Raw genomic sequence first — 19,431 nt, 5'->3', positions numbered from 1 at the left:
GCCAGCCAGGCAAATGGCCTTGTTCCAAATGGCATCTTCATGCTTACTGCTGCTAGCAGGCAGGTGTGTAACATTGGGCTTCCACCTGTGTACCTGCAGAATGATTTACCAGGAAGATGCAGGACTTCTACGGCAGACAGCAGAATCACCTGGAATGCTTTATGGTTCATTTCACTGTCCACACATGTAGATCAAGCTGTGGAGCCCATCCTGGTCCTGAGGATGTCTTCTGGCTTGTGCATCCAAAGCTTTTGGGTGCCTTAAGAGAGCAGCCCGTCTGGCTGATGGCTGTTGGCTGGGCTCTGAGTGCTCCCAGGGGCAGACAACGCCCATAAATCGTAATCACCATGGAGCACAATGGAGGAGGTAAACAGCTCTGAAACTGTGCTGTAAATCGTTGTCCAGGGATGATTGTGTTTTATTATGGAGGTTAAATTACAGCAATCATCATTGCACAAAGGCGCTGCAGTAAGAAAACATTTGGGAACAATGTGTTCCTCCCTTGGCTTGGGTGATGGGTACACAGGAATAAAACACCATCACTTGATTACCGTAAGGCTAGGAGGGAAAAATAGGAGCAGGAACCCACCGCAAGGTGGACGCTCTCTTTTTCTTTTGTGAACCAAGCAGGTTGTGAGCGCATGGCAGTTTCCCCAGGAAAAGATCAATTGGACTGGAAGATGACTTCCAGCTTTGTTGGACTTCTTTCCTTATCTTCTCCGTGTGTGTGTGTGTGTGTGTGTGTCTGTATGTCTGTATGTCTTCTGTCTACTCAGGCTCAGATGGGCTAAGACAAACCTAACGGGAGACCAACGCCTGCCCCACTGGTCCCCAGTTTATAGATTCTGTTCTTCTGAAGCTCCCCATCTCGCCATCCTGCAGGGACTGTGTGTATTCTGGGCCACTAGGTTCCGTGGTGAAGGAGATGGGCTTTAGAGCTCCCCGAATGCAGGTTCCAATCCCGATTCTGGCTCCTGACAGCTGTGTGACACAGGGACCATCATTTCTCTGTCTGAGCCTCAGGATAGCCAACTGTAAAACGAGAGTGGTGATTTCCCTCCCTCACGGGGGCCTGTGAAACACACGTCTCCATTCTGGACACACAGTAGGTGCTCAATGATTGCTCCCTCCCATATTCCTGTTATGCCCCAATAATGGGGGCTTGATTAAAGGAGCAAGACTGATACAAAGCGAAGGTCAAGCAAAGCTTTATTTCGCGCCAAGCATCAAGAATCTAACCACACGTTCAGGGCCACACCTCTTACAAGAGAGGGCGACCCTCCCTCTGTTTCACAGTCTAGCTTTTAAGGGCAAAGGCCATGCAGTCGGGCCTGGCCACGCACAGTGACCAATGAGATTGTAACACACACAGGAAACTCCATACTGATGCTAGGTGACCAATTGAGTTACAATTTACCCTAGTAGACATTTGACCCAGCCTATTACACCTTGATTACGCGCCAAAAAGTGTTTCCAAAGGGTGGGGGCCCCTACTCCTTGGTAGCTAGGGAGACAGTGTGCGGCCCCCTACTGATCAGATGTCTCCACCTGGCCTGACCCACCCTTGTGTCTGGGCTGTGTTACCTGAAGCTGGGACTTGTTTTTAAGTGAATCCCCTGGGGCAAGGGAAGCAGGGACAGTTGAACTTTCATGAAAGCTCTTGCTAAATAGGTCCTTACAATTCCCATACATATTCCCAGAGCCCAGAGCTCCCACTCGGACCTCCCTCTGCTCCTCAACCATGCCTAGCCTCTTCTATTCTCATTGCCCTTGTGTGCAATCGTCTTTGCCAAGAGCTGGCTCCTCCTTGTCCCGCAGGGTTCAGCTTATCTCCGAGGTTCTCCCTTATCTTCCCAGAGACTCCCCCTTCTTAAGGCAGCCCTTCCTTGGCGGCCTCATCCAAGACACAACCCTCCCCTCACAAACCACCCTCATTCCCTTTCTCCGCCTCCCAGGCTGCAGCTTGCCTTTCTGATGGAAGGCACCCGTCACCTTTTTGTGTATCTGACCGACTTGTTCCCCCAGAAGCCCCAAGAGGAGGAGTTCACCCAGCAGAGCGCCTCCCTTGGCAAAAAGTCTTTTTCGAAGGAGGAAATGAACAGATGTTTTCCTGATGTACAGGCGATCAGATCCTAATATTTTGCCTCTGAGAATATTGGAAACCCAGGCAGGTGAAACAAATCGCCATTAATTAATAGCCTTTGAGCGTATTACGCAACCAAACCGTTCTCTGGGAGTGGGTTGCAGGTTGTACCCGAGTGGGTGGATTCCAGCTCATGGTAATTACAGGGTGGAGAGGAATCTAAGATTTAATCGTCAAACCCTAATTTTCTCGTGGCTTTAAACAGTATAATTTGCGACAACCTGTAAATATTTATTGAGTAGCTCATTATGAATTTTACATGGGTTTATTGGATGATGCTGTAGGGTTATTTTTTGGAGGAAAGATTTCCCCGGAGGTGTTGAGTCACATGGGGATCTCCCTCTTGAGAGTGACGGAGGAGGACACAGAAAACGGGCAATATCGAGAGAAACGATTTTAGAAAACTTAGGTAATAGGCAGGCTTATCCTACTAATTTTTTTTAAAAAAACACTTAAGAAAATCCTATTGCCACCAATGTTCTTCTTTGGGTGTGGGTTGATAGTGTTCCCCTCCCTACCCCTGGCACTTCATTATGAAAATGTTCAAACGTAGGACGAACTCGAATAGTCTAACCATGAGCATCCGTATACCCACCACTCATTTCCTACCACTGACATTAAGTATATTCACTTCATCCTGTCTCTGCTCATCTCCTATCCCTCTAGCCATCCACCAACACGTGTGATTTTTGATGCATTCCGAAGCGTGCCGCAGACTTGTTGACAGCATTTTCAGTACTCCATTTGTCATTGAAAAAGAAACATGATTTGTAGAAGCTGGGCTGATACCCAAGTCGAATACAGCTAATGCAAAAAACTTGAAGTGGACTTAGTAAAATATTCAGCCCACTTAGACAGAACCCTGAGAGTCTTCCCGGGCCCTAACCTTAGGTTGGGTGTGACTTGTAATTTTCTGTATACTCTTTTAGACAAAGACACTGTTGACAGATTTTGAAGTTTTTATAGTATGAAGAAGGGCGCAAAAATCCACGCAGGTATTTCAAACAGGAAGGGCTTTTCCATGGAGAATTGACGGCTCTCAGAGGAAGGACTGAGGGAACCAACACCAAGGAAAGCTTGCTCTAGCTTTTAGGAAACCAGGAAGTGGGGGAATCCCAGGGGACTCTCTGGCTGTGATTTGAGCTGTCTGCAAGGCAGAAGTGGGCAGTTGGCTGGAGTCCGTCCGAAGCTGCTGGCAGAGACTCCTTGAGCGCACATTTCTCAGCTGAAGGGCACGTTTCCGCTCCTCACCAGGAGCCAATGTGCCTGCTCTGCTTCTCCAGCTTTCCCTTCTCTCCCCGGAGGGCCTCTCACTGGCTGAACGTAACCCGGACCCGCCTGGAGGAAATGTCATTCCTGGACCTCCGGCCTCCGCGATGCAGGGGTAAGCAAATTACCCACCAATCTGCACCAGCATGTTTACTGGATCTTTGATCAGAAACATAGAACTTGTATACCTACAACTCTCTCTAGAATATCTATGTGCGGTACTTTATATATTTATGTATTTTTTTTTAAACGTATTCTGTACGATATTCTAGTTTGGAGACCCAGATAATAGTATTTTGTTTTTACAAATGTTTGGAATTAAAATTCACCCACTTGTCTTCTGTCATTTTGAACTTTAATAAATTCACCCTGACCGAAAGCCAATGTGTTTGGACAGATGGAGGAGTGACTGGTGCAAGACGACCTCGTGTAACGCTGCCTCTCCAAAGTCTATGTATTTTCAAGTGGTCCCTCAAGGGGCCAGGGGCGGGGATCCTTCCAACATGCAAAGGAATGAAGTGGAAATGATGTAGTGACAACATGAGGTTGTGTTTCCTGGGGGGTGTGGGGGGGGAGTGTCTGGGCTTGGAGCCCTGTGTAATTATTTATGTGGCTTTGGACTGCAGCCCCCCACCACTATCCCCAAGAGTTCCCCAGGATTCTGTGTTAGAGCCGCACACTCAGGTTAATGCATGTTTTGAACGGATTGGAGCTCAAAGGACACTTGACCCTTCTGGCATGGACGTCAGCTATGTTCTGCCTTCCCAGTGTGCATCCCCCTTACTCAGCTGCCCACACCCTGACTCTCTATCCTCCTTCTAGACTGTGGGTGGGGGCAGGGATGGAGATGATGTGTGACCCACATACCCGGTCAGGGCAGTCTGTATACTTTCTCTGACTTGGTCATTTGTCTCAGGATGGGTGCTTGACCTGGGTCAGTCCCAGGAAACCCCCTGCAGGAACTTGTCTTGGAAAGACGAGGACAAAGGCATTCTTTTCACCCGGGGGGCTGAGCCACTGTTCTGTTCCCTGATGGGGACTGCCCCAGAACAAATTGCACCACCAATCCAGACCGTGTGTGTGTGTGTGCGTGTGTGTGTAGTCTCACATGTGCTCATGTGAGGGTGCACGGTGATGCGGCATGACGTTCTGAATCCAGCTATGCCTGCAACTCATGTTTGCCTGGACATTGTGCTCTCATGTCATCTCAGCCTCATCGTGGAGCCTCGTGCAGATCCCTGAGCTCGTGCCTGAGTCAGAGCCATAGGGCCTGATTGCTCCCAGCAAGGTCATTCAGTGGAGATCTGGTGGGAGGTTGTGCAGAGAGGAGATGAGACCTGGAGGTGTGGTGTGGACCAGGAAGGTTGGTTCACCCTCTTATCTACAGGATGACGGTACATAGGGGAAACAGGGGAAGGGAGCCTCGTGTCATTAGCGCTGGCATCCCCTTCTCTAGGAGCTCAAAACACTGACAGGCTGAAGGGGCTGGACCGTCTCCAGCAATTAATAGCCACTAGATACTGAGAACTTTTTCCATTCATCCACCTGCTGATCCTATAGATTCAAAATGCCTGTGTCGTCTTAGTTCCTGATCTGATACCAGCTGCCTGTGTCGTCTTAGTTCCTGATCTGACACCAGCTTAGTGGACATCATTGACCAGTTTGCTGTAGCTGTTACTGGTGATTCAGTATGTCCTATGCACCAAGCACTGAAAACAATCACCACCACCACCACCTGAGACCATTCTATAATTTTACACTGGGGCACCTCTTAGGGACTTGCTCTGATGTTCCTGTGTTGAGACTCAGCTACCTCCCACTCGGGTGTCCACTTGGACTGTAATCCCCTGAGAACAGGCTTGGCCCTTTTCAATACCGGATAAAACCGTCAGCTCCGCAGGGCAGGAATTGAAACTGCTTTAAATGCATGAATGATTCTTTGCCTCCTTTCTACTCCTCCTTGCTTTGAGGATTCATTGCTGGGATGTGAGTACGTAAAGCTCAGTAAAGGTTAGGGGTCCCACTGCCTGACCCTCACCTGCATGAGGGTCTGCTGCCGCCTCAGCCTTAGAGTGTGTGTAAGGTGTGTCAACCTCCTGGTTTCATCGTGAACACCAAGCTAACGGGACATTCGGTCAACCTTTAGCTGTTTGATGCCTCTGGCTTAGATCTCTCTTTCTTTCTCTCTCTCTCTCTCTCTCACACACACAGACACACAAAGACACACACACACACACACACACACACATAGTTTCATTTCTAATCTCTAGTGTAGAACCTCTCCATGATCAGATCATCTCCTAAGCAGTGCCCAAATTGAAACAGACATAAATATATGTTGTTTCCAGTCCTCTATAAAGGGGTTGCAATGTAATTACAGGCATGCAAGAATCACTGTGTGGTTTTATTAATGTCTTTCACCAAGTTATTTTTGTCAGACTGTGTGTGTGTGTGTGTGTGTGTGTGTGTGTGTGTGTTTTCCATTTAGGGCAGTGGAGCTGGTTCATTCAGATTTGGGTTACAGAGAGAGAACTTTCGGTTAGTGCAATGACTCCAAGGCCCTCAAACCTCGTGTTGCTCTGGCCACATTACTCCCTGATCGCACTGCCAGCCATTTTCTCCTTCTCTCCCTGAGCTCCATCTCCTGCCTCTGAGCCTTTGTGCCTGCTGCCCCCTGGCCCAGACTGTTCTCCCCCCACAGAGCCAGTTGGCTTACCCCGCACTTCATTCTGGTCTCTGTTCAAATGTCACTTCTCAGAGACACTCATCCGCAGGAAGAGCATCTCTGATCCTTTTCATCACTGAGCTAATACACCCCTTGTGTTGTGTAAGCACCTTTGAGTCAGGCTTTGGTTGCTTCCTCCTGAAGAGGTCCGGGTGAGAATGCTGCCTTTGCTCAGGCTCCTTCAGCATGTGTTCTCACCATCCTCCGAGATTCCTGGGGCTCAGACCCCACCCGGGGCGGATCCCACAACCTCATCGAGGAGCCCTGTGCAGATCCCTGAGCTCGTGCCAGAATCAGAGCCATAGGGCCTGATTGCTCCCAGCAAGGTCACTCAGTGGAGATCTGGTGGGAGGTTGTGCAGAGAGATGGGACCCAGAGGTGTGGTGTGGCCAAACTAGAGTAGGATGGTGTGGACCAGGAAGGTTGGTTCACCCTCTTATCTGCTACGCACACACACACGGGATAACAGTACATAGGGGAAACAGGGGAAGGAGCCCTGTGTCATTGCCACTGGCATCCCCTTCTGTAGGAGCTCAAAACACTGACAAGCTGAAGGAGTTGGACTGTCTCCAGCAATTAATAGCCACTAGATAAATGAGAACTTTTCCCATTCATCCATCTGCTGGTCCTATAGCTTCAAAATGCCTGTGTCTGGCATCTGCATAGTGGACATCATTAACCAGATTCCCTCTGTCTTCCAAGCTATAGTGGGGTCTTTTTTGTTCTGTTTTGCTTCTGTTTTTTTTTTTTTTTTTTTTTTTTTGTAGTCTTAGTCCATAGCATAGTGCCTTAGTCAACAATAATCCTCAATAATGGTCAAATAAATAGAATAATAAACATTTATTGTTTATGATGCTCAGGCATCATTCTAATTATATTGCGTATATAACCTTATTTAATGTTGCAGCAATATTAAGCAGGTAGCTAGTCCTATTTCCCTATCCTATAGATGAGGAAACTGGCTCACAGAGGTGTTATGTGACTTACCAAAGATCACACAGCAGGCAAGTGGTTGAGCTTGGACTTGAGCCAATATCCATATAATATTCATCCATATACAGAGAATATTTATTTTTATAATCTGCAGAAATATATTATCATAATCTCGTAGTCTACAATGTTCCTGTGTTACCTACACATGGATGAGAATGCTTGTAGTGGAGTATCACAGGCTGCATAGCCATGGACCACCTACTGAACCATGCTTTTATGTCAATGGTCAGCATTAGAGAGATTGAAAGATGAGTAAGGCAGTTTGAGGATCTTGGAAGTTTATATAGTCTTGAGTAAGTGATAGACAGCTCTGCACAAAGCTGTCCTGGGAGGTGATGGGACTGAGTCTTGTGATAAAGACATCACATTCTGTTGAAATACACAGGCAATGGTGGTAGGTGCTGGTCTATACAGCAGGAGAGGATCTGAGAAGAGGTGTGGGTGGGCTGGTTGGGGGCACTGCAGGAGGTGGGAATGGTGGGGTAGGAGGAGGCAGAAGCGTAGGCAGTGATCTGGGAGCAGGATGTCTTCCTGTGTGAAGCTCTGATGCTTTGGAACCTGGAGCTTGTGTTTCCTCCAGGACCAGAAGCTTAGATGACGAATCAGTGATAAGAACAGCATTGAACAAATGACCGACCGTTTTAAGCTTTGAAAATGCTCTTGGGTCCCAGGAAAGAAAACTGACATCAGGAAAGAGTGTCTGGTGGCCGACCAGGACGGGCTTGAGGTTGACAAGGTGGATAATTGGCTTCTGGCGAAGGTGGAGAGGTGCTCCCTGAAACCTGATCTGGGCTGGGGCCACCTTGAAGGGGAGCCTCTCTGCTGTCTGGGGCTTGGCAGGCAGCCTTCTCCAGCCAGAGGAGCCTGGGGGTGGGGGTGGGGGGCTGGAGCAGCTTCCTGTGTGGCTGCCCGCTGACAGATGCTGCAACACATCAAAACAATTTATTGTCTCTGCTCTTTGCATTGTGGTTCCTGGATAGTGAGCACTTGAAAGTAGGTTTATTGCATTAAAGAACTTTTTTCAACATTTTTTTTTTTCTTCTTGGGAAAATGTATTTAAGTGAGTGCAAGTCACCTGAGAAGCCTGCCGAATACAGGTTCACGGACTACACTCCCAGGATTGATTCTGCGCACGGGGAGGGCAACTGGGAGGCTCCTGATCCCACTGCTGATCCCACACCCAACCCCCAGGCACGTTCCAGCCTGGAGGTCACAGGATCTCATTTTGACAAGACCCAGAGCCAAGGCAGTAATTTCTAAAGGAGAGTGTATAAAATGTTCCTCTGTGGTGCAGAAAGAAACTATTAGATTGTCTCTTATAAAATACCTATTTTTGTGCATCTTTTATAATGTGCATAGTCGAGCCTTATATTAAGTAATAGTACTAAGCAGTACTCCATAGTAGAATAGTCCATTAAGGTGATGTACCCAGTAGTGATGTTTATATAATATGTATATAAATGTATCTGTTAGCAGGCATAGGATCACCTTTTATGCCAATAAGAAAATGCATTTTTTTTAAAACAAATGCAGATAATTGGAAGGAAGGTCTTAGGATTTATCTTGCTGAAATAGACCAGGCATACTGTGTCCAGGATAATTAGAAGAAGTAGTAATGAAGTATTACATCTCACTTATAGTGAGTGAACAATCCGTGTTCTATTAAGGTGCACTACTAGGTAGGCTCCTGAGACCTCTTTCTCACTGAGGTTTCCAGGAGCTCCCCAGGCCCTCTCCCTATAGTTAGGCCTCCAGGGCTTCATTATCTGACAGCGGGGACCCCTGATGAGATTAGGAATTTCTCAGGGGCAGAGCCAATGTGTTTTTTTTTTCCTACTTTGTGTCTCTGCCCCCACCATGGTGCCTGGCTTCCCAAATGTTTGGGATGGCGGGGGGGGGGGGGATGGTGTGAGAGGCAGAGGGGGAAAGGCAGGGAAGATGGGAGGGGGGTGGCGAGGTCTCTATTCACTGTACGAGGTAGGCTGGGAACCATTAACAAGAGCAAACTGCATTTTGGCAATGACGGATCATTTATCTCTATCCAACTCCTTTCTGCCTTAATATGCCATCTGACCAGAAGATGCCTGTTCCTTAGATAACATCTCTTTGGCTGGATACGTAGAGGATCTGGTTTGGGTTCCAGCTTGGCTGCTGATTATCTCTGTGGCCTCTATATAAATTTTCCCTCCTTTGGGGAGTCTCGGTGTCCCTAATAGTGAAAAGCAGGAGCTGGAGCCACCCACACTCCGGCTTTTCCGACTTTGCCTTTATGAATTTTTGCCTTATTTGAGTAGAACCTACAGAATTGTTTAACAAGGTGTTTTTCTTCACATTGACTCTCTTTTTCCTTAATTTTATTTAAAAAGTAGAGTTTAGATCCCAACCATTGAAAGAAAACCAGCTGGCCCTACAGGAAGGTGGGTGAGGAGTAGCATGAACCCCAAACAGCCTTGTTTAGCTCTTCACCGGGGCCTGGGGCTTTGAGCCCAAGGCCCGTGGTGTGAGGGGGCATGAGTCCAGATTGGAGAGGCATTTGAGTCCCAGAATGGCCAGCAGACATCTTCCTTCCCCTTGTCCCAATCCCAAGGCTTGCAGGAGAGCTGGAAAAGAAATAACCTTCCTGTGAAGTTCAGTGTCCTTAATAGGGTGGCTAGTGGCTACCCACTGTCCTTCACCCGGAGCCTTTGTATCATATGGGTCCCCACTGACCTCTACCTCTGGCCGTGGAAGATTCCAAGTTAGTTACTTGGTCTCTCTTACTGCCTTTTTAAATTTATTTCATAGAACTGCAAGTGCAGTGTTCGAATCACAGCTTCCTGGGAAACCAGGTGTCTCTTACAACTGTTTTCACTTTAAATAAATATAAGGGACTGGGAAGATCCCACTGGCATCATGAATCTGTCCACTCATGCCAGGACTCAAAGGGCGATGCCCCGTATTTATAGGCTGAGCTAACCTCCTGCCTTAGACCCCTACTGGGGGCTGGGAATAAGCAATAGGGGGGAAAAAAAAAGAAGAAGAAAAAAGAAAAGAAAGAGATTCCCATCCTTAAAGAGGGGGGAGCCAAATACTGGCTTAAGAGGTTTGATGACTCTGTCTCCATTAGTTCAGGCTTGATTTATAGCAACCCCTTCAAAAGTGTCACTTTCTGAGATGACCATAAAATGCATGGCAGTGGGCAGAGATGGTGCGACCCAGAAGTCTCCTCCTCAGTGACATGCACCTCCACTGTCTGGTCCAGCTCAATGCCAGGGAGGACAGCTGTCTGAAGAGATCCTTCTGGGCTTTCAGAACAGACTGCATCCAGGAGCATGGCATGGGATCTCTTTCGGCTTTCGAATACCAAAGAGCTTCGCCAGAGTTTTCTGTATTCTGTTTGTAATATGTAGAGGTTAATTACACTTGAATTTGTTGAGATAGCATAATTGCTGTTCTTCTCAAGCATCTTCTTAAATTCATAAACACTCTGTTTTAGAAAAGTTTTAGGGTTACAGAAAAATGGAGCAGGAAGTACAGAGTGTTCCCCTATACCTATTTTCTCCTCTGTTACCCCGCACGATTTTGCCGTTTTTCCTTTTATTAACGTCTTGTGTTAGTGCAGTACATTTGTTAAAATTGATGAAGATGGATACATTGTTATTAACTAAAGTCAATAGTTTCTGTGAGGGGTCACTCTGTGTTACACAGTGTCTTAGTTCAGGCCGCTGTAACAAAGAGCCATAGACTAAGAGGCTTATAAACAATGGAGTCTATTCCCCATGGAGCTGGAGGATGGAGATCCCAGATCAGGGTGCCAGCAAGGTCAGGTTCTTGTGAGGACCCTCTTCCGGGTTGCGGACTGCCGACTTCTCGCTGTATCCTCATGTGGCAGGAAGAGAGCAAGCTAGCTCTCTGGTCTCTTCTTATAAGGGCACGAATCCTAATAGTTATTCTTTTTTTTTTTTTAAAGATTTTATTTATCTATTTGACAGAGAACACTCGTAGGCAGAGGCAGGCAGAGAGAGAGAGAGGGAGGCAGGCTCCCTGTTGAGCAGGGAACCGGAGGCGGGGCTCGATCCCAGGACCCTGGGATCATGACCTGAGTCGAAAGCAGAGGCTTCAACCCACTGAGCCACCCAGGCGCCCCGAATCCTAATAGTTATTACTCCGTCTCACATTTACCAATAAGGAGGAAGAGGCTGGGAGGCCAGTAGCTGAGCCGGTAAATGGCAAAGCTGGGATTAAATTTCCATCTGCCCAACTCGAGGGCTCCTTCTCTTCACTTTCCTGCTGGCACGGGGACTTGAGGAAGAGACCGTTTAGATGCTCTTTTAGGATTGTGATACTCACTCCCTTTGTTGGAGACAAGCTGGAATGGAGATCTTCATTCTACCTTACTAATAAGTCTGATAGATGATAATTTAAGATGATACTTGTCTTTCTTCTGCTTGTTTTTCTATTAGATTTGACAGATGCCTTGTAATAAATACCCTTAACACAGAACCTGCTTATTTCTGTATTTAACATCAGAGGTTTGGGAGGGCACCAAATGAAGAATGAGATTATTCTTGGTCAGGATCAGAAATAACTTGTTTGGGCTGACTTTTTTTTTTTTTTTTCCCTTTAGTCTCTGCACCTTCTTCATAAAAGCTCTTTTGGGGTTTTTGCCAGGTGATCCCATGGGTCTGGTAAGATGACTCAGGGCTCTGCTCTGCCCTATCCCACGTAGAACAGGGAGACACCTCCTTGCCTGGAGGTCCACTGTGCATTCACAAATAACCTTAGGGCCCATGCATGTGCCAAGTGGTCTGGGCCCACCTTCCCATCGCAGATGGGAAGCCCCTGGAAGACAGGAAATCGCAAGGGGACTTGTACCCTAGAGGGACTTGGCAAATGCTTATTTAGTAAATGCAATTGTGTGGGGCTCTATGCTTTTCAAAGCAAGCCCATGTACAGAAAATCACATCATAGCATTTATTTGACTCATGTATGAAAGTGAAGAAGTTAATGTTTCTTGATAGAAAATTCCTGGACTCTTCTGCTTTCAGGTTTGTTGGACTGATGAATTGACAGCAACCCATGGCTTGATCGAAAACACACAATGTAGCAGCCGGGGATGAAACGGCATCTCGACTGGAATCCAGTTCTCAAACCGTAGACCCCTTTGCTGCCTTGTGAATGGGTTCAACATCACCAATTATTGTTCTTTCTGAAGTGTGGCCATCTTTCTCAGCCCGAGCAAGCATTTTGAAGGGTTTCTTCTTTATCTCATTGGCTGGCATTGCTGCTAAAAGAACCGTGACCCATCACTCATTGAAACATTTTAACAGCAAGATAAAATAGATTTTAATTGACAGGATCTCCATAGTCAAGTCAAAATGGATAATTTTCTGGTAATTTTATTGCCAATGCTCTGATATCTACAATATTATGTTTCAGTTAGAAAATGCTCGATACAATGAACTCAACAGAGACATCTATTTCTGTTGAAATGGAAATTCAAGGCACGTTATCAGGAGCCTCTTGTTCTCCAAGAAGCGCTGCTATTTCTTTACCCATAACTCAACTTTGCCTCCTTCTGTGGATTATTGCAAATGGCCCTAAAATTACTGGCTCATCTTTCTTTTCTGTTAAGAAGAGAGATGCTCACTTCAGAAACACCTAATTGCGACTGTGGCTTTTTTGATTAGCATCCTGCAGGCCTAGTGAGAAGCTCATGGATCTGTCTCAGAGAGGGAGGAGCAACACAGGTCTGGGGATGGAGGTGGGGCGGTGGGATGGGGGTAGGGTGGCCAAAAAAGACAGGCATCTCAGAGAGTGCGGTGCTGAGTTTCTGAGTCGCTCTCTCAGTTGTAGCTCCCAACTCTGCAGTCACACTGTGGGGCTCAAGTCACAGTTGTAGCTCCCAACTCTGCAGACAGGATGATGGCAGCAAGCAGAGTGGGGGGGGGGCGCCCACCCATCCTGAGCACACAGAGCCGATGCATTGAATCTGTCCCGGCCTGGCTTTCTGCAGCCATTCGTTCTGAACATTGCACTTTCTCATTTGGAATCTCTCATTAGGAGACATTCCTAAGAGGCAGCTCCTTTTAGGAATTTCAAAGCAAAGACTTCATGGAGCCCATCAACACTACCAGCCCCATCTGTCACTCCTCCTCGCCACAGCCCTTAATGGCTCCCCTGACTCTGCGCCAAGCTGTTTCCTCCTTATCTTTCCAGAGCATTGCTGTGTTTATCTTTATTTCACTCTGCTCCTTTAATTTTTGTCTGTCTAACTTTTCATTATTTGCTTCCTTATCTTTAAAATCACCAATAAGCTCCTTTTTTATTTCTCCCTTTTTAATTAGGTTTAAGCCTCTTTTGTCCTCAAACCTTCCTGAAAAATCACACCGCCTGGGCGAGCCGTCCACCAAGGACAGCCCACAGCGTGGCTTTGTTAGGGGACGGTCCTCGCGTTCAGCATCTCTCCTTTGTTAGGACGCATGTCCTGCTCTGTCTGGATCACGACTTCTTTAAATTCTCATCTCGTTTCCCAGTCTCCTTTCTGCGTCTAAGCATCAGGAACCTCTGTTCTTTACCCCGGTGTCCAGAGTGGTGCTTGCCTTCTGTGATGTGTCTGTGAATGCTGGTTGCCATGATGTAAATTCTCTCTAACACAGTCCTTGGACACGGAGCTCTTCGGTTCAGATGTCGCCTGGACCTTTGTCTTGTATTTCGTCTATTGGTGCAGCATTTGACACTTTGCAACCAAAGTAGCTGAATTCAGTTAGACCTTCCTAAGAGTTGACTTGGCCGCCCACTGGGCGGTGCCTCTTTCCCCCTTGCTGCTCAGTGTCTGTCCTTCCACAGCTTGTATAGTGAGGGGATAGAGAAACTAGCCTTTGAAGGGGAAATGGACTGACTTCCTGCCCATTTTTTTAAGATTTTTTAAAAATTTCTTTTTTGAGAAAGAGCGAGCACACATAAGAGTTGGGAAAGTGCAGAGGGAGAGGGAGAAGCAGACTCCCCACAGAGCAGGAAGCCCGTGGTGGGACTCGATCCCAGGACCCCGGGATCATGACCTGAGGGGAAGGCAAATGCTTAGCTGACTGAGCCACCCAGGTGCCCCCCCCCCCCCGCTTATTAAAGATGTTCAAATAACTACACTCTTGCTAGACATTCCAAATGGGTTACTAGCTGTATAGTTTAACTTTAGTGCTCATTTTATTTAAATGGACATTTCAGAGATGTGTAGTATTTTTCTGATTGAGGCTAATCACTTTTCTATTTTTTTTTTTTTTTTATTAATGCAACGTTTATTAAGCATCTGTTACACTTCAGGTGCAGCGCCAGGTCCTGAGATGGAGAAGTGAGCAAGACAGATGCGGTCTTTCTCCCACTGAGTTTGAGGTCTGGGTGTGTTGGGAGAGTCCATGACTTTATTAGGATTAGGAATAGATATTAATAGATTAGATAGAGACTTTACCGCAAAGTTGTAGACTATTTTAGGTTCTTCTAAAATAATTCACTCTCATATTTTGTGCGTGCTCCACTTAAGTGCAGTCAGAAGCATCTAGAAGTTTCAGGATGACTGGTTGAACACTTCAGCTTTTAGCTAGCCACCTGGTGCCCTCTCGCTCACATCCCAGGTGATCACTGTGCGGGAGAGAGCTTTCCAGATACCTGAAGCATCAAGCCTTGTAAAGTAGGGTGAGTTTCACAGGACCTGTGTTTTGCGTGTGTTCTCTACCTGACTGCCTATCTGAATGGCATCATAATTTAATATTTCCTTTGTGGTCTCCTCAATGACATTTAACGTCCATTAGTCATGGCATAGTTATTTAGTAAAGCATTCAGAGCTTGTTTGCTACCAGAACAAATGTTTCTAGGCTGCTATGGATTTTGAGTTTTTGAGTTTGATTTTTTTTTTTTTAGATTTTAATCTTTTTTTTAAAATTTCTTTTCAGCATAACAGTATTCATTGTTTTTGCACCACACCCAGTGCCCCATGCAATCCGTGCCCTCTCTAATACCCACCACCTGGTTCCCCCAACCTCCCACCCTCTGCCCCTTCAGACCCCTCAGATTGTTTTTCAGAGTCCATAGTCTCTCATGGTTCACCCCCCCTTCCAATTTCCCTCAACTCCCTTCTCCTCTCCATCTCCCCATGTCCTCCATGCTATTTGTTATGCTCCACAAAGAAGTGAAACCATATGATAATTGACTCTCTCTGCTTGACTTCTTTCACTCAGCATAATCTCTTCCAGTCCCGTCCATGTTGCTACAAAAGTTGGGTATTCATCTTTAATGATGGAGGCATAATACTCCATAGTGTATATGGACCACATCTTTCTTGTCCATTCGTCCATTGAAGGGCATCTTGGTTCTTTCCACAGTTTGGTGACTGTGGACATTGCTGCTATAAACATTGGGGTAAGATGGCCCTTCTTTTCACCACATCTGTATCTTTGGGGTAAATACCCAGTAGTACAATTGCTGGGTCATAGGGAAGCTCTATTTTTAATTTCTTGAGGAATCTCCACACTGTTCTCCAAAGAGGCTGCACCAACTTGCATTCCCACCAACAGTGTAAGAGGGTTCCCCTTTCTCCACATCCCCTCCAACACATGTTGTTTCCCCTCTTGCTAATCTTGGCCATTCTAAGAGTTTGATTTTTAACCATTTTCTGTCTCCTTTTTCTCATCTGATGGCCCTTGGTGGCTTACTGCTGAGGCTCACTGCCATTTTCTATTTTGTTACAGTGGTGTTTAAGCCACGAGTCAAAAAGCCTTCAGACATTTATGTCCCCTGCTTTGTACAACTCTTTATTTCTGAGCTGTTTCTCCATGTTTGAATGTTCTAGGTAACCAAGGGGAGTTGGGATGTGATGCCTTTCAAGAGTGATTGATCTCTGCAGGTTCCTGTGGTTCCACCTTGTGTAACAGGGAGAGAAGCTCTTTCAACATGACCATGGGTAGCCTCCTTTTTAGACTCTCTGTCATCCCCACGCACATTACATTTTGTGGAGACAGTTCTTGGAAAGTGAGCACTGGCCCCCCTGCCTACTGCCCCATATTCAAGGCTCAGCCCTGCCACCAGATGACTTTTCCAAAGCATGTTCCAGTTTTACACCTGTTGCTCAGCTCCCTCTTGGCGTCCCACAGACTGGTCCCAAGCTACTCTTCTGATTCACCTTCACTTGTACTGAATCCCTCCTTTTCAGAGTCAGTCTGATTCTGCCTTTGCTACACTGTCAGATTCTGCAGCTATGTCTCCTTCCTCCCGGTTCTCATGGCTCTTGATGCTTTGCTGTTGATGACCTATACTGCATTGACACAGGGTGCAGATGCTGGTCTAACTTCCCCAGTCCGGATGACATGCCCTAGATGAGCCAAAGCATTCTTCTTTGCACTTGGAATAATGGAAGGTCATACAGCACCAAAGTCAGAGCACAGAGGATGTACCTGATTTCTGGTTTTGGCTCTGCCTCTTTGCCCCCACCATCCAAGCTCCTTAACATTTCCATGAACTACTGAACCATTTGCAAAAACAGAAGTGAGAGTTAACACCTACCTCACAGGATTATTGTCAAGGGAGAGTCCCAGGGTTCAGTACAATTGAAAGACAGTGGTGTGGTGTTGGTGGTTGTGTTATTGTTACTCCTCCTAGGGGTACTTTTACTGGTACTCATACAAGATATTTGATAAACACTTGTTAAAGGTACTTCAACGTGAACAAATTGATCTGTGCAAATCATAGGCATAAACTTGGGGGAAAGTCGATTATAACTCATGGTTTCACCAGCACATAATGCATGTGTGGAAAGGTCGCAAACAAAAAAGCAGCATCTGCTAAGGTTTTTAAAAGCTATTCCCAACCAGATCAGACACCTCATGGTTCCTGGGGCGACAAGAGAGCCAGCTCATCCTGGGTGACACACAGCTCCAGCGATCTGAGGTAATGTGTAGGTCGGAAGGCAATGGTACTTTATTCCAGGGACTTATCTGCAAATGTTAGAAATAGTCACTTCTAGGACTTTGGGGATACAGCTGTGGTTGTAAATCCTGATAAATTCTGGCCAGTTTATCTGGTGGTTTTCTAGTCACTTCCTTTAAGTCCTGTGACCAACTTAACTGATACAGCAGCGTCCTCCCAGTCAGAAACAGCAGGACAATTAGGGCAGCAGAATTTCTTGGTAGCTCTTAAAAAATGAAACAAAACCAAACCCAGAGATTGACATTTGAAACTATTGGGGGGCACAGAGCCATTGCCTCGTGGTCCACGACCAGCAGCTAAGGGCAGGGTCTCAAGGTTTGAATGTGGCAAGTTTGAATCCCACTTCTGCCCCATACCAGTGTATGCCATGTAGACCTGGTTCAGCAGGTGTGGGTGTAAGAAAGTTCAGGAATGGTATTTTTATCAAATCAACATCCTGCTCCCGCTTCCCAGGTGGTTTGGGTTATCAGCTGAGCCTGGGAACCACCGCTGTCCACAAGCATGGCATGGGGGGGCTGGGTAATCTGATGGGTCAGTCAGCATCCCCTCTCCCTCAGCAACGGAGGACACTAGAGTGATGTACCAAAATGCCAGCCTCCACTCAGGGACCTGAAGGGACCCCTTGAATACCCTCCTCTCCCCCAGCAGATTTTAGGGAGGCCAGTGGCATTTCCAAGGCAACCTCCCCGCAGACACAGGCTTCTTGCCACCCCGGCCTGATTGGAAAGTCAGGCCCACCAGCCCTGCTCTGGGCGAGGCCAGGGAGCCCCAGGAGAGGCCCCTCTGGGGCAAGGCTGTGTCCCAGACTCAGCAGAACTATTTTCCCATCTAGAAGGTCTTCCCAGCAGGACGCTTTTATCCACTTTCCCTGAGATTCCCGTTACCCCTAATTACCTCCTCTGTCTAGCGCTGGTCATTATTTTCTTTCCCCTTCGGTGTTTGCTCTGTCAAAAATTTAAGGGCAGTTATCATGTCTCCTTCGCCAAACTATACACATTCAGAGCTTTCTCATTTTTGCACATAAATCTCAGCCTTCCAGCCCCTCAACACCTACCCGTACGTGCTGTGCAGTGTTTGCTTTGGATTAGATCTCGGAAGTGGAGGCATTTCTCTCCTTAGAATTATTGTCTTTGGTGTGCACTTTCTAAGTCCTCCGCAGACACCCTCACACGGGGAATTAAGGGGACACGATCCAGTTTACTGTTGTTTTAAGTACGGCACAGGGCCCTTTAGCCCCCCCGATGGTATCTTCCTAAATTGAATTTGAGGCATGGGCAAAAGTCAACAATGACTAGTGTTTCCATTACTTTAAAGCTTATACAATATGAAGGGTTTTTCTTTTTAAAGGCCTAAAACCAAAAAAGAAAAAAAAAAGCACGTGTAATAAAAACTGACAAGCAGTGCCGTGGTGAGCTGCAAGTTTAATGGGGTTCCAGTGGTTTCCATCCATGGGCCCCTCCTGAGTGTCTTTGAGTCTCTTTATGGTGCATTCAGAGTTTTTTGTCAATGCTTTTCCTTCTCAGCAGAACCAATTTAAATCATGCAAAATCAGCCAAAAGGAACAACAACCACAAAAAGAAGGGCAAAACTATTTCAATATTAAATTTAATTCCACTTGTCATTCTGTCCAGTGGCTGGAATGTGAGCTCGAAGGCCTGTGTCTGCCGGACCCCTCAGGCTCCTTGGTTCCCACGTGTCTCTCCTCGGGCTTGAGTAGGATTCCAGCATTTAATGATGCGGATCTTTTTTGTACAACCTGGTCTGCAAATCTGAGTCAGTTACTTCATCTTTTCCTCAACAGCAGTAACAAAAACAAAAAATCATCTACAACAGCTGAGAGGAGAATGATTATATGGGAATTATTGAATGACGGCTTTTCAGTTTCCATTCCTTCCATAGAATATTTGCTGGGGACATTCTCCATCCTGGGCGGTGGAGATACTGTTGTCAACAGACCTTGCAATTGTGTGTGCGGGTGCGTATCGGAAGAATGGTAGGTCTGCGGCAGAGAATGGAAGTGACAGGCTATGGGAGGGTGTTCTCTTTAGAGGGGGAGTCAGGGACAGTCTCTGCCAAAGCAATGGTGTGATGCCGGGATCTGTACAAAGGATGAGGTTGAGGAAAGGGGCGGGGTCAGGTTATACACAGCTTGGCAGGCAAGGGCTGGGAGTAGAGACTTTCCTTAAAGTGCAACTGGAGGCCGTCGAGGGATTTCAAGCAGGAAGAGAAGTAATCTGATTTATGCCCTGGTTGCTCCCCCTGGTGCAGGGAGTCTAGCCTGCAACCAGTGAAAGAGGGAATGAAGCCAGCAAGGGGGCTTTTATGTTTGTCAGTTTCCAAGGAGTTG

The 19,431-nt window shown here is 46.7% G+C and overlaps 1 protein-coding gene across 1 annotated transcript in view; it reads left to right on the top strand.

The window, feature by feature from the left end:
- Positions 1-19,431, top strand: part of CACNA2D3 (calcium voltage-gated channel auxiliary subunit alpha2delta 3) — a 477,844-nt gene that overhangs the window by 193,259 nt on the left and 265,154 nt on the right. Inside the window, exon 4 of the mRNA XM_082725822.1 lies at positions 12,158-12,226. Within this exon, the coding sequence (XP_082581948.1) occupies positions 12,158-12,226 (69 nt within the window). The remainder of the gene's footprint in view (positions 1-12,157; positions 12,227-19,431) is intronic.

This window comes from Mustela nivalis (genome assembly GCF_964662115.1).
Source record: "Mustela nivalis genome assembly, chromosome: 1".
Classification (NCBI taxonomy): Eukaryota; Metazoa; Chordata; class Mammalia; order Carnivora; family Mustelidae; genus Mustela; species Mustela nivalis.
Note: the sequence above shows the minus strand (reverse complement) of the source record. Positions and strands in the feature narration are given on the sequence as shown.